The sequence below is a fragment of the Cetorhinus maximus genome, chromosome 6, assembly GCF_964194155.1.
Source record: "Cetorhinus maximus chromosome 6, sCetMax3.hap1.1, whole genome shotgun sequence".
In the NCBI taxonomy this organism is placed as follows: Eukaryota; Metazoa; Chordata; class Chondrichthyes; order Lamniformes; family Cetorhinidae; genus Cetorhinus; species Cetorhinus maximus.
Window position 1 is genome coordinate 153,752,453 of NC_135884.1, and position 24,756 is coordinate 153,777,208.

A 24,756-nucleotide genomic window follows, 5' to 3' on the forward strand; every position below is an offset into this window, starting at 1 on the left:
CTTTACTCTGTATCTAACCCCGTGTTGTACCTGTCCTGGGAGTGTTTGATGGGGACAGTGTAGAGGGAGCTTTACTCTGTATCTAACCCCGTGCTGTACCTGTCCTGGGAGTGTTTGATGGGGACAGTGTAGAGGGAGCTTTACTCTGTATCTAACCCCGTGCTGTACCTGTCCTGGGAGTGTTTGATGGGGACAGTGTAGAGGGAGCTTTACTCTGTATCTAACCCCGTGCTGTACCTGTCCTGGGAGTGTTTGATGGGGACAGTGTAGAGGGAGCTTTACTCTGTATCTAACCCCGTGTTGTACCTGTCCTGGGAGTGTTTGATGGGGACAGTGTAGTGGGAGCTTTACTCTGTATCTAACCCCGTGCTGTACCTGTCCTGGGAGTGTTTGATGGGGACAGTGTAGAGGGAGCTTTACTCTGTATCTAACCCCGTGCTGTACCTGTCCTGGGAGTGTTTGATGGGGACAGTGTAGAGGGAGCTTTACTCTGTATCTAACCCCGTGCTGTACCTGTCCTGGGAGTGTTTGATGGGGACAGTGTAGAGGGAACTTTACTCTGTATCTAACCCCGTGCTGTACCTATCCTGGGAGTGTTTGATGGGGACAGTGTAGAGGGAACTTTACTCTGTATCTAACCCCATGCTGTACCTTTCCTGGGAGTGTTTGATGGGGACAGTGTAGAGGGAGCTTTACTCTGTATCTAACCCCGTGCTGTACCTGACCTGGGAGTGTTTGATGGGGACAGTGTAGAGGGAGCTTTACTCTGTATCTAACCCCATGCTGTACCTTTCCTGGGAGTGTTTGATGAGGACAGTGTAGAGGGAGCTTTACTCTGTATCTAACCCCGTGCTGCACCTTTCCTGGGAGCGTTTGATGGGGACAGTGTAGAGGGAGCTTTACTCTGTATCTAACCCCATGCTGTACCTTTCCTGGGAGTGTTTGATGGGGACAGTGTATAGGGAGCTTTACTCTGTATCTAACCCCGTGCTGTACCTGTCCTGGGAGTGTTTGATGGGGACAGTGTAGAGGGAGCTTTACTCTGTATCTAACCCTGTGCTGTACCTGCCCTGGGAGTGTTTGATGGGGACAGTGTAGAGGGAGCTTTACTCTGTATCTAACCCCATGCTGTACCTGTCCTGGGAGTGTTTGATGGGGACAGTGTAGAGGGAACTTTACTCTGTATCTAACCCCATGCTGTACCTGTCCTGGGAGTGTTTGATGGGGACAGTGTAGAGGGAGCTTTACTGTGTATCTGCCCTGTAAGTGCTTCACGCTGTTTATGTCTGAAATAAAAAGTATTTCACATCCAGCACTAACATCTGTCTCCTTGAGGAGTTTAAAAAAATAGTTCATGTCTCATACACCTCCTGGCCTCTTCAAATATCCTATCTGGAATATTCCCTGTCTGAGCATGTCCCTCTCACATTCCTTCTCCCATAACATGGTGTTACTCAGCTCTGGACTCTGGATAATGTTGAATTCAGAGCTTTCGTCCAACCTTTTCAAGAGGCTTTTAAATATCCCAATTTAAGCAGCAAACCCCAAACCTGCACAAAATGTAGTTCAGCAGCGAGTAATGGAGCTGGTGCGATTCCACCTCCTCATTGCTTATCAGTCATTTCCCAGTTTTTCAACACTTGAGAAAGAAAGGCTTGCATTTATATAGTGCCTATCACAATTTCAGGGTGTTCCGTGCTCTTTACAGCCAATGATGGTCTATTGAGGCTGGGGATCAACTGAGAATTTTGAATCTGAGATCAATAGATTTTTGTTGGGTAGAGATATTGAGGGTTACAGAGACAAAGCAAGTGGGTGGAGTGAAGAGAAAGACCATCCATGATCTAACTGAATGGTGGAACAGGTCTGAGGGGCTGAATGGCCTCCTCCTGTTCCTACATTCTTAATAAATCAGGAGAAAACCTGGGAGAAACACGAGAGGGATGTCTGGTTTCAGATCTAATCGCTTCTACAATTGACTATAAGGAGACATTGGGTTCCCCCAGTCCAATTAAATATAACAAGAAAGTTCAATAAAAATGTCCCCTGTTTATAGAAAACCTGATCAGAACAAAGGAGAACTATAACTTAACCATGAATGTTATTTATCCGGTATGCACTCCAATATATGCAGTACCGCTCACAAAGGGTCTCAGTGGTTTGGGTGGACACCACGTGCTCCTTCTCCAGGGTCCATCCACGTGCAGGCAAAGACTGCAGAGGAGACGCTGACAGTTGATGAGACCCCCAACACTGGCCACACCCAACCTTGACCGGTGGATGTGGCCACCAGGACGGTCCCAGGAGCAGACCCACAAGGATGCCCCTGACTTGCCCTTGCCCCCTCCCTCTCTGTTGCTTGCAGACAAAGATGAGGAACCAGACCGAGGGACTGAGGTGGAGCCAGTTAAGGGAAGAGGGGCTGCAATATCTCACTCCCAACATCAAAGTGAAACACATACGGTTATTTAAAGCATATCTTTGCACTCTTTTAGGCCTTGGAAAGAATGGTGTGGAGTTTTGGGAGGACTTTACAGGGCTGATTTAACAACCTGCTTTGAGCCACCTCAACTCTCCTTACAAGGCCAACAAGCCCTGGAGTGGGATGTGAACCCAAGCCTCCTGGTTCAGGGGCAAGGGTGTAACCAACTGAGCCACTCAGGCTCCCTGAAACCCATAAAGTGACTTAAAAACCTGCCTGGCAACACTGGTTTGTGCAATGCTTTCCGACAGGGTATTCAGGAGAAACCTTTTGGTTAGAATGTGGACTTGCTACCACAGGGGAAGCCAGATAAGCAGATGAAAGGTAAAGGTATACCGGTTTACACCGAAGTTAGATGAGAAAGGATGGGACAGGGCTTAAGTGAGACATAAACACTGAAATGGTTGTGCTGAGTAGTCTGTTTCTGAGCTGTATATTCTATGTAATTCTATATGAGATGGTCAGGCAGGACTATGGACACCCATATTGGTATCCTGCTCAGATTTTGACAGGGGATGCCCATTTGTCTATATGGACCAAGTTGTTGACATTGAGTTGCTCTCCTTTCCAGATCTGAATAGGTCTTTGGAGTCAATGGGAATCAGCGGGAAAACTCTCCGCTGGTTGCAGTCATACCTAGCACAAAGGAAGATGGTTGTGGTTGCTGGAGGTCAATCATCTCAGTTCAAGGACATCACTGCAGGAGTTCCTCAGGGTAGTGTCCTCAGCCGAACCATCTTCAGCTGCTCCATCAATGACCTTCCTTCCATCATAATGTCAGAAGTGGGAATGTTCGCTGATGATTGCACAATGTTCAGCACCATTTGCAACTCTTCAGATACTCGAACAGTCCATGTCCAAATGCAGCAAGACCTGGACAATATCCAGGTTTGGGCTGACAAGTGGCAAGTAACTTTCACGCCACACAAGTGCCAAGCAATGACCATCTCCAACAAGAGAGAATCTAACCATCACCCCTTGACGTTTAATGGCATTACCATTGCTGAATCTCCCAACATCCTGGGGGGTTACCATTGACCAGGAACTGAAGTGGACTAGCCATATAAACACTGTGGTTACAAGAGCTGGTCAGAGGCTAGGAATCCTGCAGCGAGTACATTGCCTCCTGACTCCCCAGAGCCTGTCCATCCTCTACAAAGCACATGTCAGGAGTGTGATGGAATATTCCCCACTTGCCTGGATGAGTACAGTTTCCACAACACTCAAGAAGCTTGACACCATCCAGGACAAAGCAGCCCACTTGATTGGCACCACATCCACAAACATTCACTCCCTCCACACCGACACACAGTAGCAGCAGTGTGTACCATCTACAAGATGCACTGCAGGAACTCACCAACGCTCCTTAGACAGCACCTTCCAAACCCACGACCACTACCATCTAGAAGGACAAGGGCAGCAGATAGATGGCAACATCACCACCTGGAAGTTCCCCTCCAGATCACTCACCATCCTGACTTGGAAATATATCACCGTTCCTTCGCTGTCGCTGTGTCAAAATCCTGGAGCTCCCTTCCTAACAGCACTGTGGGTGTACCTACACCACATGGACTGCAGCGGTTCAAGAAGGCAGCTCACCACCAATTTCTCAAGGGCAACTAGGAATGGGCAATAAATGCTGGCCCAGAGAGCGAAGTCCACATTCCATGAAAGAATAAAAAAAAATCAAGCATGTTCAGATGTGTTTTTGAATGAAGCTTTGGCAGCACATTTGAAGCAGAAGTTGGCAACGGAATGGAGCTGAAGAATCTTCCCATGGCTTTTCCTCTCACCGGTAAGGCCAACACATATAAATAATTCCCTTTTGAAAAAACCTTTCCTTCAAACATTTGTTTTGCCACAGAGTTCACATAGAGAATTTTCTTTCAAACTTTCCCTTTATCTCTTTGATATCTCATGCACATTTTAAATAGGATCTTATCCTGAAAAGGAGCACTTCTGGTTTCCTTCGCAAGGCTGTGGGAGGGGAGGTGGCTGTGGGAGGGGAATCTGGCAAGAAACAACACACACACACACACACACACACACACACACAGTGAGAGCTCGAAAGAGCAATGTTTTCAATTCATCACAGTATTGAGTTATTCTCCCTTTACAGGATAATCACCAATTTAAATCACATTGGCTTGAGGTAATAAAATTTATGTCTGAAGTCATGAAATAGGCTTTTAAATTATTTGTTGAATCGAGTGTTATATACACTGTGATTGCCTGCTCAGCTAAGCAAGGATCTTGTCATAAAACCAGAACAGAAAATGCTGGAAAAACTCAGCAGGTCTAATAGCATCTGTGGAGAGAAAGACACAGTTAACATTTCCAGTTCCTCAGAAGAGGAGTCATAGACTCAAAACGTTAACTCTATCTTTCTCTTCACAGATGCTGTTAGACCTGCTGAGTTTTTCCAGCATTTTCTGTTTTGGTTTCCGGTCTCTAGCATCCGCAGTATTTTGCTTTTATCCAAGGATCTTGTCATATTTAAATAAATAAATTACATTCAAATTTAATGACCTACTCCTGCTCCTAAGTCTTATGTTCCTATGTTCCTAAATACCCTGAATAGTCTGTGTTTATGGTTGAGAATGCTGAATAAAAATCAGGTCATGTGGTAATTTATCTCATTAATGTTTGTGGGAGTTTTCTGTGCTCAAATTACCTACACTACAACAGTGACTACACTTCAAAAGTACTTCACTGGCTGTAAAGCACTTTGAGACACTGTAGAATCATAAAATGATACAGCATAGATGGCGGCCATTCAGCCCATTCTGTCTGTGCTGGCTCTTTGGTAGATCAGCCCAATTATTCCCACTCCCTTGCCCCTTCTTGTTCACTTTTCAGAATTTTCAAGTATTGATCAAATTCCATCTTGAAAGTTACGATTGAATGTGTGTCCACCTCGCTTTTAGGGAGTGCATTCCAGATGACAATAACTCACAGTGTAAAAAAACTTTCTTCATGTCGCCTCTAGGCTAAAAGGTATGGCGGTGAGAAACATCGAAAGAAATTATTCAGAATGTTCAACAAAAATATGTTCCATTAAAAAACAAAATTACAGCAAGGGAGGTTCATCCAAGGCATACCAGGAAAGGTTAGGATAGTACTGGATTAAAAGAAGAGACTTATAATGTTGCAAAGAATAGCAGTAAACCTTAGAATTGGGAGAGTTTTAGAAACCAGCAAAGGACCACCAAAATGTTGATAAAAAGGGAAGAAATAGAATGTTAGAGTAAACTTGCCTGGAATATAAAAGCAGATTGTAGGACCGTTTACAAGTATATAAAAAGGAGGAGAGTAGCTGAATTAAAGATTGGTCCCTTAGAGAGAGAGAGAGAGACAGAGAGACAGAGAAATTCTCTCGGGGAATAGTGAAATGACAGAAATGTTGAATAAATATTTTGTGTCTATCTTCATGGTAGAAGGTTCTAAAACAGTCCCAGCAGATTGGAAGTTAGCCCCTTCTCCCCCCTTCCCCCTCTCTCTGCCCCCTGTTCTTTCTTCCCCTCTCTCTTTCTCCCTGTTTCTTCTCCCCTCCCCCTCTCTTCCTCCCTTTCTACCCCTCTCCCTCTCTCTCTCCCCTTCTCTCTCTCCCCCCTCTCTCTCCCCTCTCTCCCCGCCACCTCTCTCCTCTCCCCTCTCTCCTTCTTCATATCTAAGGAGGGAGAGAGAAAACAGGGCGCTACAGGCCAGTTGGTCCGACATCAATTGTGGAGAAAATGCTGGAATCTATTATTAAAGAAGTCTTAGCAATATGCTTAGAAAAGTCCAAATGGATTTACTAAAGTGAAATCATGTTTGACAAAGTTACTAAAGTTTTTTGAGGGTGTTCCTAATAAGTAGGTCAAGGATTTCCAAAAGGTATTTGATAAGGTGCCTCACTAAAGGTTAGTGCACAAAATAGGGGTTCATGGATTTGGGAGTAGTATATTAGCATGAATCAAGGATTAGTTAACGAACAGGAAGCAGAGAGTAGGAATGAATGGGGCATTTTCAAGTTGCAGACTGTAACTACTGGAGTGCCACAAGGATTAGTGCTGGGGCCTCAGTTATTTACAATCTCTATTAATGACTTAGACGAAGAGACTGAGACTAATGTATTCAATTTTGCTAATTATACAAAGCTAGATGGAATGCAAGCTGTGAGGGCAACACAAAGAGCTGTAAAGAGACATGGACAAGTTGTGAGTGGACAAGAAGGTGGCAGATGGAGTATAATGTAAGGAAGTGTGAAGTTATTCACTTTGGCCATAAGAATAGAAAGGTAGAATATTGCTTAAAAGGCATGAAACAGGTAAATGTTGATGTTCAGAGGGACTTGAGTGTACTCTTACAAACATCACAGTAAGTTAGCATTAAGGTGCAGCAAGTAATTAGGAAGGCAAATGATATGTTGGTTTTATTGTAAGGGGATTAGAATGCAAGAATAAAGAAGTCTTGCTACAATTGTACAGCCCACATCAAGAATACCAAGTGCAGTTTTGGTCTTCATATCTAAGAAAGGATATATTTGGAATGGGGGGCAGTACAAGCAAAGGTTCACTAAATTGGACCCTGGGATGAAGGGAGTTGTCCTATGATGAGAGGCTGAATAAATTATTTCCATATTCTCTGGAATTTAGAAGAATGAGAGGCGATCTCATTGAAACATACAAGATTCTGAAGGGGCTTGATAGGGTGGATACTGAGGCATTATTTCCCCTGAGGATCCAGAACATGGGGGCACAGTCTCAGGATACGAGGACAATCATTTAGGCCTGAGATGGGGTGAAATTTCTTCACTCAAATGTTGTGAATGTTTGGAATTGTCTACCCAAGAGAGCCGTGGATGGTCAGTCATTGAATATATTTAAGGCTGGGATAGACAGATCTCTCAGGGAATGAAGGGATATGGGGAGCGGGCAGGAAAGTGGTGTTGAAGCCCAAGAGCAGCCATGATCGTACTGAATGGTGGAGCAGGCTCGGCCGGCTGGGTGGTCTACTCCTGCTCCCACTCTTTATTTTCTTATTCTCCATATTAATTTTCATCTGCCCCATGTCCGCCCATTCCACCAGCCTGTCCATGTTTTCCTGAAGCCTATCATTATCCTCCTCTCAGGTCACAATACTTCCAAGATTTTCATCATCTTTTTTATTGGTTCATGGGATGTGGGCTTCACTGGCTGGACCAGCATTTATTGCCCATCCCTAATTGCCCTTGAGAAGGTGATGGTGAGCTGCCTTCTCCAACTGCTGCAGTCCTTGTGGTGTAGGTACACCCACAGTGCTGTTAGGGAGGGAGTTCCAGGATTTTCACCCAGCAAACCTGACCCATTTGCAAATTTTGAAATTGTGCCCTGCACATCCTAGACTGGCTAATTAATAAAGATGAACAAAAGCAGGGGTCCGGGCACTGAGCTCTGGGGTGAACCCCACTGTATAACTCCCTCCCGGCCGAAAAACAACCGTTTCACCGCTACTCCGATCCCTGTCACCCAGCCAATGTCATACCCTACGCTGCCAGTGTCCCTTTTAATCCCTGGATTTTACCGTTGCTGCTAAAACTTGGTCCAGTGTTCGGAGGCGAAGGGGTTACACAAGCGCTCCCATTCTCTCTTCCCCAATAACTGCAGTTTCTGCGTGTTTTGATTGCTAAACATGAAACCAGGGGCTGTGTCTGTTCAATCTCCCAGCTATAGATTAAAAAAAAACACGTGCGGAATAAATTGTGTCTGATTAACACAGAAAAAAAATCTGCGGAGATTCTCCAGACAGATAACCGCAAACCGGTGTCCGGGGGGGAGATTCTCTTACTGAGAAATATATATATATATATATATCTTTAAAAATCGTGTGTTTTTTTAATTCAACCTCGAGCAGTTTTAAAATCTAACTATCCTGATTGTGCGTGGAGGGGATTTTAGACCCAGTCTAAACTCGCGGGACCGCGTTAGGAGATATTGAGACATCTTTTGCTAATCTTGGCTGTGGAAGTGAAACCCGATGAGCTTCTTTTACAGGCGGTACCTTGAAGACAAGGGGGTCTAAATCTGTGTTCCTGCCGCCTGTTCCCCCGGCTAAAGCTCTGGGAGGGAGGGTGGGAGGTTCTCCTAGGAAGTTGCCGAAATGCCCCTACCCCACCCACCCCCCGGGTCCTGGAGGGATGTGTCCGAATTACAGCCCCGCTCCTCCCTCCCTCCCTCCCTCCCCGGGACACGGGTGATTGACGGCGGCTGTAGAAACCAGGACAGTGCCAATCGGGCAGCGGCGCTGAGGAGCTCAGCTTCACCTTCACATTCCCAGGAAAAGGAGGCTGCTGTCTGTCTGTCTGTCTGTCTGTTTGTCCTCACACAGTGAGTCTAGCCTTGCCCCCATCCACCCCCCTCCCCAAATCAATGAACGGGCAGGTGAGAGGCAGGCGAGACCTTGACAAGGAGACGCTCTCTCCAACACTGTGACACCCGGGGCTTTGGCAGGAGACGATGAGCGGGCAGGATTGCTGGGGATACGGAGGTGACAATGGTGAGCAGCTGATTTTTCATTCATCTGAATTGGGATTTGCAGAACCCTTGGGCGAAAATAGCGTGTGGCCTGCCGCAGTGACTAAACGGGAGCGACTGAGTTAATGGAATCTCTGTGTACATTTATGTACAACAAGCGGCATGATTTATATATATGTAAAAAAAAAACCTCTGTTAGATTCGACCCTCAAACGCAGGAAAACTGAAATTTAAGGACTTTTCTTTCCCCCACCCCCCCGGCCTGAGTTACCATTACTGAAGTCCTCATCTGAAAGTTTTATTGGGTAGTTTTAAATTCTTATGAAGTCTCTGCTAGAATACATGCTCCCAGGTGTTGCTGCAGTCAGTCTGTAGGGTGCCACCTGGTTATTAAACATTAAGTAAGGAGAAACGGTTCCCGCCGACAGGAGGGTCGGTGACCGGATTAAAGATGATTGGCGAAAAGAACCAGAGGAGATTTTGAATGGAGAGAGTTGTTGGGATCTGGGAAGGTGATGCCTGAAAGGGCGGTGGACACTGGCTGATTCAGCAATAGCTTTCAAAAAAAAAGGAATTGGGTTTTTTTTTTAAAAAAAAAGGGGAACTGGATAAATATTTGAAACCAACATTTGCAGGGCTAGGGGACCCAGTGAGAAGAGTCAGCGAAGAAGAGTCATACAGACTCCACATGACTGACCTCTTGTTTCTCACTTCACCGACGCAGCCAGACCTGCCGAGCCTTTTCCAGCATTTTAGGTTTTGATTTTTGCGGTGAGATTAATTGTTCAGCTCTGTGCGTGTCTGGTCAATGCTCAGAGCTGGGCGCCATGGGATTGTGGGCACAGAGCTTACCCTACCGTGGTCGAATAGCCTCTAAATACACCAAACTCACACAGCAGAAAAGGCCCTCATGGGGAAGAAAATAAACTTGGAAAAGGAGAATTTTCAGGGCTTAAGGGGAAAACGAGTGAGACTGATTGGATAATGTTTTCCCAAGAGCTAGCACAAGCACAAATGGGCCGAATGGCCTCCTCCTACCTCTCTGTGAATTCTATTTTCCCTTACAGGCCCCTTGAACTGGCACAAGCAGTTCCCATTCGCGCAGGGAGAACGGCAATCACCCATTGACATTGTGCCCGCTCAGGCTGTCTACGATGCCAACCTCACCCCCATCTCCATATCCTACAGTGCCTGTGCCTCATTGTCCATCTGCAACAATGGCTACTCGGTCATGGTGGAGTTCGAGGACTGCGGTGATAAGACAGGTGAGAAATGGTGCAGGGCGACGGGAGGAGGGAGCTGGGGTGAAGGCACCAGATGTTGCTACGTTAAAGAGAGAACTTGCATTTCTATAGCACCTTTCGCAACCTCAGGACATTGCAAAGACAATGACCAGCGAATTTGTTCTTTTCATTGCTGTGTCTGAGGGATAAATATTGACCTGGACACTGGGGAAATCTTCTACTCTTTTTGGAAACAGTGCCATGGTTTCTTTTACACCAAGGAGATGAGATTAAGTTCAAATCCTGCTGTATTTTAATTCTCTGCAGTGAGTATGGTGTTTAGATTGTTAATAAGGTTGATCGAATACAGCAGGAAGCTGGGGTGACCTATATTTAACCAGCTTGGTTTCTGGTCCTGCTTCTGCATCAGTTGTGATGGCATCACAGGCTAACATCTGTGTTCCATCAACATTGGTGGCTTCTAAGCTGAGTGTGGACAAACCCCCTGCAAATATTGACACACTTGGAACTCCTGCAAAGGGGCAGAGGTATGGGTGACTCCCAGTGACACCCATATAAACTCCCAAGTGATGCTGTTATCTGAAAAAAGAACAAACTCGTATTTCTACAGCAACTTTCATGACCTCAGGACATCCCAACGCAATACTTTTAAAGTGTCATCATATTGTAATATAGGAAACATGGCAGCCACATTATGCATAGCAAGATCCCACAAACAGCTTTGCGATGATGACAAGATTATTTGGTGATGATGATTGAGGGATTAATATGCCTGAACACTGGGGCAAATTCCCTTGTTCTTCTTCAAAATAGTGCCATGGGGTCTATTCCATCCACTTTTTGAGAAGGCAGACAGGGCATTGTTGTAATGTCTCATCTGAAAGATGGCTCCTCTGATAATGCAGCGCTTCCTCAGTACTGCACTGGGAATGTTGGCCTGGATTATGTTCTCAAGTCTACCTAATGGTAAAGAGTAGCGCAATGGTAGGAATCATTTTTCATTGGTGTAAAGCAATAGAATTAATGAGTTAGTAAAGCCAACAAATAAGCAGAATGCTAAAGGCCCCATTGACCTTCAGTTTGAAAGTTGAAACAATAAAGATTGTGTTTGTATTAATTTGAATCAATTGGTAAAACATTTTTTCAGAGTCAGTAGGTTGTGGGTCCAAATTCCAACCTGGAAACTTGAGCACAAAATCCAGGCTCATACTCCCAATGCCAGTACTGAGGGAATGCTGCACTGTCAGAGGTGCATGCTTTGGGTTTACAATGTTAAATCAAACCCCCATCTCCTCCTAGGGTGGACATTGAAAATTCCACAGTGCTATTGAAAGATGATCAGGTGAGTTCTCCCCAGTGTCATATCCAATATTTATCACTCAACCAAAGCCACCTTTTAAAAAAAAAATTAATTAATAATTCATCTCATTGCTGTTAAGAACATAGATAGGAGCAGGAGTACATAGGAACAGGAGAAGGCCCCTCAGCCCATTGAGCCTGCTCTGCCATTTAAAACGATCATAGCTAATCAAACACTTCAAGGCCTTTTAACCACAATATCCACATAATCCCTTATGTTATTGTTAATCAGAAATCTATCAATCTCTACCTTTAACATACTCAACGATTGAGCTTCCAAAGCTTCACAGCCCTCTGAGTAAAGAAAATTTCTCCTCATCTCGGTCCTAAGTGGCTTTCCCCTTATTTTGAAATTATGTTCCCTGGTTCTGGACTCCCCAACCAGGGGAAACATCTTTCAGTCCCTCTGAACCTTCTTCGCCATTCAATATGATTTGGTTGAGGCTGATCTTCTGCCTCAACTCCACTTTCCTGTCCACTCCCCAGGTCCCTCAATTCCCTGAGACATCAAAACTCTGTCTATCCCAGCCTTAAATGTATTCAATGATGGAACATCCACAACCCTCTGGGGTAGAGAATTCCAAAGATTCACAATTCTTTTAGTGAAGAAATTTCTCCTCAACTTAGTCCTAAATGATTGGCCCCTTATCCTGAGACTGTGCCCCCATGTTCTAGATTCCCCAGCCAGGGGAAACAATCACTGTGTTTACCCTGTCAAGCCCCTTCAGAATCCTGTATGTTTCAACACGATCACCTCTCATTCTTCTAAACTTCAGAGAGCATGGGCCCAATTTATTCAGTCTCTCATCATAGACCAACTCTCTCATCCTGGAGACTTATCTCATGAACCTTCCCTGTACCGCCTCCAACGCAAGTATATTCTTCCAAAATTACACACAGTATTCCTGGTGCAATTAAAGCCCGTGCAAATGTAGCAAGACTTCCTTATTCTTATATCCCAGTCCTTTTTTTTTGAAAAATGTACTTTATTCATAAAATATCTGGAAGAACATTACAAAACATTTCAAAATCACCATCACAAAAAGTACAATCAGATTCAACTTTTACACACGGAACATGAGGTGCATCAATACAATCAATGACTATTACAATCATTTCAATATGGTCATTACAGACAATCAGACAATGGTATTGGAGTTATCAACATACATCATGTTGCACTCTGAGGTGCTTCAATACAATTATAATACAATTAGTGTTCAGTGCATACATTCATTGTGAGCTGTACAGCCCGAGGGGCTCTCAACAGTTCCCAGTCCCTCGGTGCACTATGGCAGAAAGGTCTTAGACAGCGACCCTTCCCCATTGCACCTTTGCGGCGGCTGCCCCAAGCTTTAGTGCGTCCCTCAGCATGTAGTCCTGGACTTTGGAATGTGCCAATCTGCAACACTCGGTCGGGGACAACTCTTTGCGCTGGAAGACCAACAAGTTTCGGGCAGACCAAAGAGCGTCTTTCACCGAGTTGATGATCCTCTAGGCCAACATGCTATTTGCCCTCTTAATTGCTTGCTGTACCTGCTAGCATGTTCCTGGTGCATGGTAGTTTGCTTTTAGTTTGTGGGAGCTTGCTGTGCACAAACTGGCTGTTGCATTACAACAGTGACTACACTTCAAAAAGTACTTCACTGATTGTGAAAAAGTGAAAAGATTTATCAGCAAGCGATTAGTCGCTGTCATAAAGCAACAGCATTTCCATTAAGCTAAATGCAAATGACCACAAATGCTGGAAGTCTGAAATAAAAACAGAAAATACCGGAAACACTTAACCAGTCAGTGAAGAGACGAAAATAGGATTAACATTTCAGGATGATGAATATCCTGCACTTATCTTTCCCACTATTCTCCCTTTCTTCCCTGGGAAATTGGGGGATATAGAAGGCCCATGGTGATGAGAACTCCCGCTAAACAAACGTGTAGAAATTCTGATTTTCTGCATACTTTTAAAAAAATCATTCTTGGGAAGTGGGTGCCAATGACCATGCCAGATTCTGTTTCCCTCAGTGGTAAAGCTTTGCTCCGTTCTGTGGCAGTTTTATTGATGTCTTGCTAAGCCACTTCAATGGGGCAGTTAAGACTCAACCGCAGGGAAATGCCTGTGGATTACTGTTCCAGGAACATAACTACATTCAGATACCAGCTTTCATCTCTCTTTGCCTTTACATTCCCCTGGCCGATGCCAGTTCCCCTTCCCGAATCGTCCCACTTGCCACTTCACCCTTGGGGCCTGGGGAGGCCATTCATCCCTGTGAACCTGTTCCATCGTTCAGTCAGATCATGGATGAACTCCATCTATCCACCTTGGTTCTGTAATCCCTTAATACCGTTGCCTGGCAAAGATCCATCAATCTCCATTTGGAAATGTTTATTGACCCCCAGCCTTAGCAGCGTCTTATTGCAGAGAGTTCCACTCCCCTTTGTGTGAAGAAGTGCTTCCTGACATTGCCCCCTGCCAGCTCCAATTTTAAAATCATGCCCTTTTGTTCAGGGCTCTCCCAAACAAGGCTAATAATTTCTCTCAGGTAAAAGCAAAAAAACTGCGGATGCTGGAAATCCAAAACAAAAACAAAAATACCTGGAAAAAATCAGCAGGTCTGGCAGCATCTGCGGAGAAGAACACAGTTAACGTTTCGAGTCCGAATGACCCTTCAACAGAACTAATTAAAAATAGAAGAGTGGTGAAATATAAGTTGGTTTAAGTGGGGGGTGGGACAGGTGGAGCTGGATAGAGGGCCAGTGATAGGTGGAGATAACCAAAAGATGTCACAGACAAAAGGACAAAGAGGTGTTGAAGGTGGTGATATTATCTAAAGGAATGTGCTAATTAAGAGTAGAAAGCAGGACGAGCAAGGTACAGATAGCCCTAGTGGAGGTGGGGTGGGGGGAAAGGATAGAAATAGGCTAAAAGGTAGAGATATAACAATGGATGGAAATACTTTTAAAAATAATGGAAATAGGTGGGAAAAGAAAAATCTATATAAATATTGGAAAAAGCAAAAAGGAGGGGGAAAATCGGAAAGGGGGTGGGGATGGAGGAGAGAGCTCATGATCTAAAATTGTTGAACTCAGTATTCAGTCCGGAAGGCTGTAAAGTGCCTAGTCGGAAGATGAGGTGCTGTTCGTCCAGTTTGCGTTGAGCTTCACTGGAACAATGCAGCAAGCCAAGGACGGACATGTGGGCATGAGAGCAGGGTGGAGTGTTGAAATGACAAGTGACAGGGAGGTCTGGGTAATACTTGCGGACAGACTGAAGGTGTTCTGCAAAGCGGTCGCCCAGTCTGCGTTTGGTCTCTCCAATGTAGAGGAAACCGCATTGGGAGCAACGAATGCAGTAGACTAAGTTGAGGGAAGTGCAAGTGAGATGCTGCTTCACTTGAAAGGAGTGTTTGGGCCCTTGGACGGTGAGGAGAGGGGAAGTAAAGGGGTAGGTGTTGCACCTTCTGCGGTTGCATGGGAAGGTGCAGTGGGAGGGGGTTGAGGTGTAGGGGGTGATGGAGGAGTGGACCAGGGTGTCCCGGAGGGAACGATCCCTGCAGAATGCCGCCAGGGGGGTGAAGGGAAGATGTGTTTGGTGGTGGCATCATGCTGGAGTTGGCGGAAATGGCGGAGGATGATCCTTTGAATGCGGAGGCTGGTGGGGTGATAAGTGAGGACAAGGGGGACCCTATCATGTTTCTGGGAGGGAGAAGTGTGAGGGCGGATGCGCGGTAGATGGGCCGGACACAGTTGAGGGCCCTGCAGACTGGGTGACCATTTTGCAGAACACCTTCGGTCTGTCCGCAAGCATGACCCAGACCTCCCTGTCGCTTGCCATTTCAACACTCCACCCTGCTCTCATACCCACATGTCCATCCTTGGCCTGCTGCATTGTTCCAGTGAAGCTCAACGCAAACTGGAGGAACAGCACCTCATCTTCCAACTAGGCACTTTACAGCCTTCCGGACTGAATATTGAGTTCAACAATTTTAGATCATGAACTCTCTCCTCCATCCCCACCCCCTTTCCGATTTTGCCCCTCCTTTTTGTTTTTTCCAATAATTTATATAGATTTTTCTTTTCCCACCTATTTCCATTATTTTTAAATGTATTTCCATCCATTGTTTTATCTCTACCTTTTAGCCTATTTCGATCCCTTCCCCCCACCCCACCTCCACTAGGGCTATCTGTACCTTGCTCGTCCTGCTTTCTACCCTTAATTAGCACATTCCTTAAGATAATATCACCACCTTCAACACCTCTTTGTCCTTTTGTCTATGACATCTTCTGGTTATCTCCACTTATCACTGGCCCTCTATCCAGCTCCACCTGTCCCCCCCCCCCCCCCCCAAACCAGATTATATTTCACCTCTCTTCTATTTTTAATTAGTTCTGTTGAAGGGTCATTCGGACTCGAAATGTTAACTGTGTTCCTCTCCGCAGATGCTGCCGGACCTGCTGAGTTTTTCCAGGTATTTTTGTTTTTGTAATAATTTCTCTCCCTCCTTTCTACCCTTTAATCATCTTAAACAGTTCAATTAGTTCATGTCTTAATCATCTATACCCTCTCAAGCTCTCCCAAGCCTGGTCTATGAAACCTGTACTGATAATTTAACCCTTCCTAGCCCTGATATCATTGTGCCTTTCCTCCTCACTCAATTCTCACTAAGTTCCACCACCTTCATTGAAGTGTTTTTCCATCTGTACCTGAGGAGATCTATAGAAATTAAAGTTAATGTCAAATGATGTAATTGCAGACAGAAAATTTTAAATTGAAAGCCATGTATATTTTATGTAAAATGGTCCCTAATTTGCAGGAGGAGGGAAGTGATAGGTGCAGGATGCAGAATGTGGTGTTGAAAGGGTTAAATCTTTTCCTGCAATTTTTTGCCAGTTAATTATTTATTTAGAAATGGCAGCACGATATATTACAGAGTCAAGGCCATAACTGACATGGAGTGTCATTTTCTTGATGAATGAGCAATAATCCCTTTCTGTAAATCTAAGATTTCAAAACTGCAATCACATTGCAGTAGGTGGTGTTCCCGTGCATCTGCTGCCCTTGTCCTTCCAGGTGGTAGAGGTCGCAGGTTTGGAAGTTGCTGTCGAAGGAGCCTTGGCAAGTTGCTGCAGTGCCTGTTGTAGTTGGTGCACGCTGCTGCCACTGTGTGTCGGTTGTGGAGGGAGTGGGTCATCGATGAGGCAGATCCAGGATATCTGCACATACGTGCGCGCGCACACACACACACACACACACACACAGACACACAGTTCAAGCAGCAGCCATTGATTAATGATACATCCCGTGCCTTGAAGCCCCAGGCGATAATCGTACAGCTCTAAAATGCTGCTCCAGCTCCTGGTCTGTGTGCGTTTTGTCAACCTAAACATAACTTCTTATTTTCCGTGAAGAAAATTGGTGGTGAAAATAGTGGCAGGCATGCAGTCGCAGGTAATCAGAAGCCACTTTAAGGATCAGCTCTCATTATGTGGGGTTACATGTCTCTGAGTTTAATCAAAAGCTTCGAGTGATATAAACAGTGAAGTGGGAGGTCTGACATTCTTTTGATTGCTTGGTTTAGGTTTTAATCTATTACTCACTAACTTGGTTTGTGCAAAATGAAAACACCGAGCTAAATGTAGTGGCAAATTATAGGACTGAAGTTGTGGGTTATCATTGTGTGATGGAGCAACAATGCTGAACAGAGTACAAGAAGCTGCAGTAAAGGACTTTGCATTGTCCTTTGTTTATGACTGGGCAGAAATCAGTGACAGACTCTACTTCATTAGAAAATAATTCTAACGTACCACATCTGTAGCTCAGCGGGGAGTGCATTTCCTCTGAGTTAGGTCATGAGTTCACTCATGTCCCACTTCAGAGACTTTGAGTGCGTCATTTAGACTAGTAATCTCAAAGACAGCACCACACTGGGCTGGGGTGAGGCAGGGTGGCAGTACTGAAGGAGTGCTAAACTGTCAAGAGGGCAGAGTACTGAGTGCCACGTCATCTGAGGGAGCAAAAGTGAGGGACTGGTCAGGAATGAGGGGGTGGTGCACTATCTCAGAGGGGCGTGGGGGGTTATTACTGAAGGGGTGCTGTCGGAGGGGCACAGCCATGGACATGCCACCACTGTCAACGGAACAGCTGACTGTTGGCCTGATCCAAATCACCTCATTCAGTCAAAACTACAGGTGGAGCCTGACATTTTAGTGTGGATCTGGAGTCATGTATTAGCCACAAATCGTTTCTCAAATATTCCATCACATCCCACCCCGCCCTCACATTCCTGCCACTGGTTGGGGAGGCGATGGTGTAGGGTAATGCTCTGGCGACATGGGTTCGAATCTCGCCATGGCAGGTGGTGAAATTTGAATTCAATGAAAATCTGGAATTAGAGTCTAATGATGACCATGAAACCATTGTCAATTGTTGTAAAAATCCATCTGGTTCACTAATATCCTTTAGGGAAGGAAATCTGGCCTACATGTGACTCCAGACAGCAGTGTGGTTGACTCTAAAATGCCCTCTGAAATGGCCTAGCAAGCCACTCAGTTGTATCAAACTGCTACAAAGTCACTAAAAAGGAATGAAAGTCGATGGGCAACCTGGCATCGACCTAGGCACCGGAAACGACAACAGCAATCTCAGCTCTGTCAACCCTGCAAAGCCCTCCTTACTAACATCTGGGGGCTTGTGCCAAAATTGGGAGTGTTGTCTCACAGACTAGTCAAGCAACAGCCTGGCATAGTCACACTCACGGAATCATACCTTACAGACATCACCATCACCATCCCTGGGCTTGTCCTGTCCCACCGGTAGGTCAGGCCCAGCAGAGGTGGCGTCAATAAGCAGGTTATTGCTAAGCAAGTGCAGCTTGATAGCACTTTTGATGACCCCATTTCTTGATATCACGTGGAGTGAATCGAATTGGCTGAGGACACAGCCAGGGATAGTGATGGTGGTGTCTGGGACATGATCTGTAAGGTATGATTCCGTGAGGATGATTATGCCAGGCTGTTGCTTGACTAGTCTGTGAGACAGCTCTCCCAATTTTGGCACTAGCACAGTGGTGTACAGTCAGGAGGAGTTGCCCTGGGAGTCCTCAACATCGACTCCAGGCCCCATGAAGTCTCATGGCATCAGATCAAACATGAGCAAGGAAACCTCCTGATCACCATGTACCTCCTTCCCTCAGCTGATGAATCAGTGCTCCTCCATGTTAAACAGCGCTTGGAGGAAACACTGAGGGTGGTAGGGGCGCAGAATGTACTCTGGATGGGGGACTTCAATGTCCATCACCAAGAGTGACTCGGTAGCACCACTACTGAGTGAGCTGGCTGAGTCCTAAAGGCCGTAGCTGCTAGACTGGGTCTGCGGCAGGTGGTGAGGGAACCAAAAAGAGGGAAAAGCATACTTGACCTCATCCTCACCAACCTGCCTGCCACAGATGCATCTGCCCATGATAGCATTGGTAGGAGTGACCATCACACAGTCCTTGTGGAGACGAAGTCCCACCTTCACATTGAGGATACCCTCCATTGTGTTGTGTGGCACTACCACCATGCTAAATGAGATAGATTTTGAACAGATCTAACAACTCAGACTGGGCATCCATGAGGCACTGTGGGCCATCAGCAGCAGCAGAATTGTACTCAAACACAATCTGTAACCTCATGGCCTGGCATATCCGGCTACCATTACCAGCAAGCCAGGGGATCAACCCTGAGTGCAGGAGGACATGCCAAGAGCAGCACCAGACAAACCTAAAAATGAGGTGTCAACCTGGTGAAGCTACAACACAGGACTATTTTCATGCCAAACAGCATAAGCAGCAAGTGATAGACAGAGCTAAGCGATCCCACAACCAACGGATCAGATCTAAGCTCTGCAGTCCTGCCACATCCAGTCGTGAATGGTAGTGGACAATTAAACAACTCACTGGAGGACGAGGTTCCACAAATATATACATCCTCAATGAAGGGGGAGCCCAGCACATCAGTGCAAAAGATAAGGCTGGTGCATTTGCTACAATCTTCAGTCAGAAGTGCCAAGTGGATGATCCATTTTGGCCTCCTCCGGAGGTCCCCAGCATCACAGATGCCGGTCTTCAGCCAATTCGATTCACTCCACATGATATCAAGAAATGGGGTTGTCAACAGTGGCATCAAGCGGCACTTGCTTAGCAATAACCTGCTCACTGACGCCCAGATTGGGTTCCACCAGGGCCACTCAGCTCCTGACCTCATTACAGCCTTAGTTCAAACATGGACAAAAGAGCTGAACTCCTGAGGTGAGGTGAGAGTGACTGCCCTCAACATCAAGGCAGCATTTGACCGAGTGTGGAATCAAGGAGCCCTAGCAAAACTGGACTCAATGGGAATCAGGGGAAAAACTCTCCACTGGTTGGAGTCATAGCTAGCACAAAGGAAGATGGAAGTTGTTGTTTTGAGGTCAGGCATCTCAGCTCCAGGACATCACTGCAGGAGTTCCTCAGGGTAGTGTCCTCGGCCCAACCATCTTCAGCTGCTTCATCAATGAGCTTCCTTCCATCAGAAGGTCAGAAGTGGGGATGTTCGCTGATGATTGCACATTGTTCAGCACCATTTGCGACTCCTCAGATACTGAAGCAGTCCATGTCCAAATGCAGCAAGACCTGGACAATATCCAGGCTTGGGCTGACAATTGGAAAGTAACATTCGCGCCACACAAGTGTCAGGCAAAGACCATCTCCACCAAGTGAGAATCCTACCATTGCCCCTTGATGTTCAATGGAATTACCATCACTGAATCCCCTACTCTCAACATTGACCAGAAACTGAACTGGACTAGCCATATAAATACTGTGGCTACAAGAGCAGGTCAGAGGCTAGGAATCCTGTGACGAGTAACTCACCTCCTGTCTCCCCAAAGCCTGTCCACCCTCTACAAGGCACAAGTCAGGAGTGTGATGGAATACTCCCCACTTGCCTGGATGAGTGCAGCTCCCACAACACTCAAAGCTTGACACCATCCAGGACAAAACATTCCACTTGATTGGCACCCCATCCACAAACATTCACTTCCCCCACCACCTACACACAGTAGCAGCAGTGTGTACCATCTACAAGTTGCACTGCAGGAATTCACCAAGGCTCCTTTGACAGCACCTTCCAAACCCATGACTACTTCCATCTACAAGGACAAGGGCAGCAGATACATGGGAACAACAACACCTGGAAGTTCCTCTCCAAGTCACTCACCATCCTGACTTGGAAATATATCGCCGTTCCTTCACTGTCGCTGGGTCAAAATCCTGGAACTCCCTCCCTAACAGCATTGTGGGTGTACCTACACCACATGGACTGCAGCGGTTCAAGAAGGCAGCTCACCACCACCTTCTCAAGGGCAATTAGGGATGGGCAATAAATGCTGGCCCAGCCAGTGAAGCCCACATCCTGTGAATGAATTTTTTTAAATGTCAATCCTTGCCTTCCCACAGCCCACTGCTGTGTTTGGTGATTAGTCTTTTATACCTAAGAACTCCAGGCCAATCCTGGCAACTCCAAGGATGACACCATTTAATAATGACAGGTTTTCCTCCCAAGTTCTCTGAATTAGCATCCCAGTAACCTCTATACTACCGTAACCTGGTGTACAATTCTTTGGATCGAGCCTGTCAACATTCACTGTCTAGCTTTGCACGAGCATTAGTCCTTTCCGGAGAATTGGGGATTACAATAAGAGGCTTGGGAGCGTAGAATTGCTGTGTGTAGACATTTCCCATCCCTGCTGCTGACTAATTTATCTCCAAGCCCCTCAGTAAGTCTCAGTGACCCAGTTTGAAAAAAAACTGTTAAGTGCAGATGTCAGAGGCAGAAGAGACTGGTGATACAGCCCATTGCCAAATAGCTAACTGACCTTTGCTGTACAAGCCTCACCTGTCCAATGAAGTACTGGAGAGGTCTTTCCTGCAATGGACTGTACCATGGCGTTCAATTACTGAGAGAGGGGCAAAGGTCATTAACAGGAAGGTGGGGAATTGATTTTAAATTGACAACATTGATAGTCCCAAAAGGTTAAAGATGTAAGTGAACCTTGTTTGCTCAGTTTGAATTTCAAAGTCGACATAGAATCCCTGGGTTTTATCTGTTATATTGATCAATGTGACAATGAATGACAGGATCTTATCTGCACAGATTTCTATTTCAATTCACTTCAGGGAACTGCCCAAGATGTTTGATACACACCCAGTCCCAATTCAGCCCTAAACTGTGTTGATCGAGAGGTTGGAAGCAAACATCCGTCATCTCTGTACTGGCTCTTTAGATAATTTTCCATTGTTTTAATCCTACTTTATCCATTCTCGCTCCATAGTCCTGTAATATATCTATCCAATCTTACCTCATGGAATGCAATGGCCTCTGCCTCAACCAGTCCCTGTGGCAAAGCAATCCATACCCCAATAGCTGATGTAAAGAAATTTTTCCTAAACCCTCTCCTCACTTCCTCAGTGACGCTTTTAAATTAATGACCCCTTGCCAATGACTGCCCAACCAGACCAAATGGTCTTTCCATATTCATTCCACCCCTGGAATCACCTCACTTTTTGCAGCAAACTCTGCTGTCCATGTGCTAACTTGCACCAAGTTCCATTCATCCTTCACCCCTGAGCTCATTGACCCTACATTGAATCCTGGTTCAACAACACCTCAGTTTTAAAAGTCTCATCCTTGTTTTCAAATCCCTCCATGGCCTCGCCCCCTCCCTATCTCTGTAATCTCCTCCAGCCCTACAACCCTCTGAGATACCTGCACTCCCCCATTCTGGTCTCTTGCACACCACAATTTTCATTGCATCATTAGCAGCCGTGTCTTCAGCTTCCTAGACCACTAGCCCTGGAATTCTCTCTCTAAACCTTTCCACCTTGCTACCTCCCTTTCCTCCTTTAAGGTGGTCCTCGAAACCTCTTTCTTTGATCAAGCTTTTAGCTAGCTGCTCTAACATGGCGTTCGTTAATAAATATAAGTTGTTGAATCCAAAGCCTACATGGTGAGTATGTTCACGGTGCAATAGATAATCTTCGTTTAGGTGTGTCATCTTGTTAATTTTACTGGGCTTTCAGAAACCATGAAGTTTGAGATCATGGGACTCTAAGTGGATCAAATTACTGAAATGAGACTTCTGCCAGCTTGGCATTTGTGCATAAATTATTCAGTGTAACTCTACTGTTTCATTAAAGGGAGGGGCGCCCAGGCTGACTGATGCCTTCAACATAGCAGCAAAGAAGAGAAAGGAGGAGGCCATTCATTTTTAAAATTCATTCACGGGGATGTAGGCATTGCTGGCTAGGCCGGCATTTATTGCCCGTCCCTAATTGCCCTAGCAGATATGTATTCCCATAATTTAACTCTTTAGGCACTGGTATAATTCTAATGAATCTGAGCTGTACCGGCTCCAAAGTTGTTATATCCAGCCCAGTACAGCTGCCATTCCTGCTCCCGAACCTGAACGGGGAAACAGCTGCGTCAGGAGAGAATTCTTCACCTTTTTCCCGTTATGTTCTCACTCCCATTCTGACAGGCCTCTGGAGAAAGGACTTGAACAGGGAGCTTTATTTAAAAAGAGGCGACTGGATATCTAGTGTGCAAGGTTAAGGATTATAGAGTGATTAACAACACTGCTTGTTTATTTATTTCTCAGTATTTGAATGGACCTGGTCCTTAGACGATCAGTAATTGAGGTGTAGCGGAGCGGTGTGGGGCTGGGTGATAAGAAAGGAACCACTGATATAGATTAAACCGATATGGACTCTGGGTGGAATGGCAATGATGGGCTGAATGGCCTTTACTCACTCCTGACGTTCTTGCACTCGGCTGTGACCTGAATCCTCTACTTTCTGGCTATCCTGATTTTTTAATCACTCCTCCATTGGTGGCTGTGCCTTCAGCTGCTGAGGCCTCAAGTTCTTGAATTCTTTTCACCTTGTTGTTCCCCTCCCAGAGGCAGCTCCTTGGCTCACTGTCTGCTGATGTTTCACCCTGAGCTGTTTTCTTGGCAGTTTTTTTTTATCCGTGGTGGTTTGCTGTTGCCTTCCATTCTCCGGAGCAGGATGCTGAGGCAGGTCCCAAGTCTACCTCAGCTGGATCAGGAACTGAACTCATGCGTTGGCATTATTCTGGACCACAGGGTAACCATCTAAACTAACCAGCTCCGTCACATCATGGAGTCATAGAATGATACAGCACAGAAGTGGGCCATTCAGCCCATCATGTCTGTGCCAGCTCTTGGAAAATGAGTCACCTGTTCTACTATCTTATGTAACTTGGTGACTGTTTTTTGTCCGTTAACTCTCCTAAGAAGCATCTTGGGATTTTTTGACTATGTTGAAGGTGCTATATAAATGCAAGTTGTTGTTGTATGATACAGAATGGCTTTCCTCATCTGTCCTGTGATCTGGTTCTAACACTGAGATCATTCATTTTCCTGCAGTGGTCAGTGGTGGCCCCTTGGAAAATCCCTACAAACTGAAACAGTTCCATTTTCACTGGGGACAGAGAGGCAGGCAAGGATCTGAGCATACTGTCGACGGCAAGTCATATCCTGGTGAGGTAAGCAAGCGTTTCTTCAATCGGATAACGGTTGGGATGACTGGGTCATTGTGGTTTATCCTCTTTCCTGAGGGTGCTGACTCCTCTTGGGGGTTCAGTCTTGAGGTGCCTGTTGCTCACCATTACCTCCTCCAATTCCTTTTCGTGTTCATTTGTGAGGTGTGGGTATCACTGGCAAAGTATTGCCCATCCATAATTACGCCTTGAAGGTGGTGGTGAGCTGCCTTCTTGAACCGCTGCAGTCCATGTGGTGTAGGTACACCCACAATGCTGTTAGGGAGGGAGTTCCAGGATTTTGACCCAGCGACAGTGAAGGAACGGCGATATATTTCCAAGTCAGGATGGTGTGTGGCTTGGAGGGGAAATTGCAGTTGGTGTTGTTCCCATCTATCTGCTGTCCTTCTCCTTCTAGATGGTAGAGGTCACAGGTTTGGAAGGTGCTGTTGAAGGAGCTCTGGTGAGTTTCTGAAGTGCATCTTTGTAGATGGTACATGCGCTACTGTTTCTGTGCGCGTGGTGGAGGGAGTGTGCATAGACGAGGGACCACTCTTCAGGCATTGGCCGAGACTGAGTACTGTCAGATATTGAGCCTACA

At 45.8% G+C, this 24,756-nt stretch overlaps 1 protein-coding gene across 3 annotated transcripts in view; it reads left to right on the plus strand.

The window, feature by feature from the left end:
- Positions 1-8,939: 8,939 nt before the first annotated feature.
- Positions 8,940-24,756, plus strand: part of ca7 (carbonic anhydrase VII) — a 39,479-nt gene continuing 23,662 nt past the window's right edge. For 2 of the 3 annotated variants that reach the window (XM_078542997.1, XM_078542998.1), the window contains exons 1-3: positions 8,940-8,998; positions 10,044-10,241; positions 24,043-24,161. In XM_078542997.1, the coding sequence (XP_078399123.1) occupies positions 8,959-8,998; positions 10,044-10,241; positions 24,043-24,161 (357 nt within the window). In that variant the 5' untranslated portion in view covers positions 8,940-8,958. Of the gene's footprint in view, positions 8,999-10,043; positions 10,242-10,417; positions 10,526-24,042; positions 24,162-24,756 lie in introns of those variants that run through there. The other variant, XM_078542999.1, reaches the window with a different exon arrangement.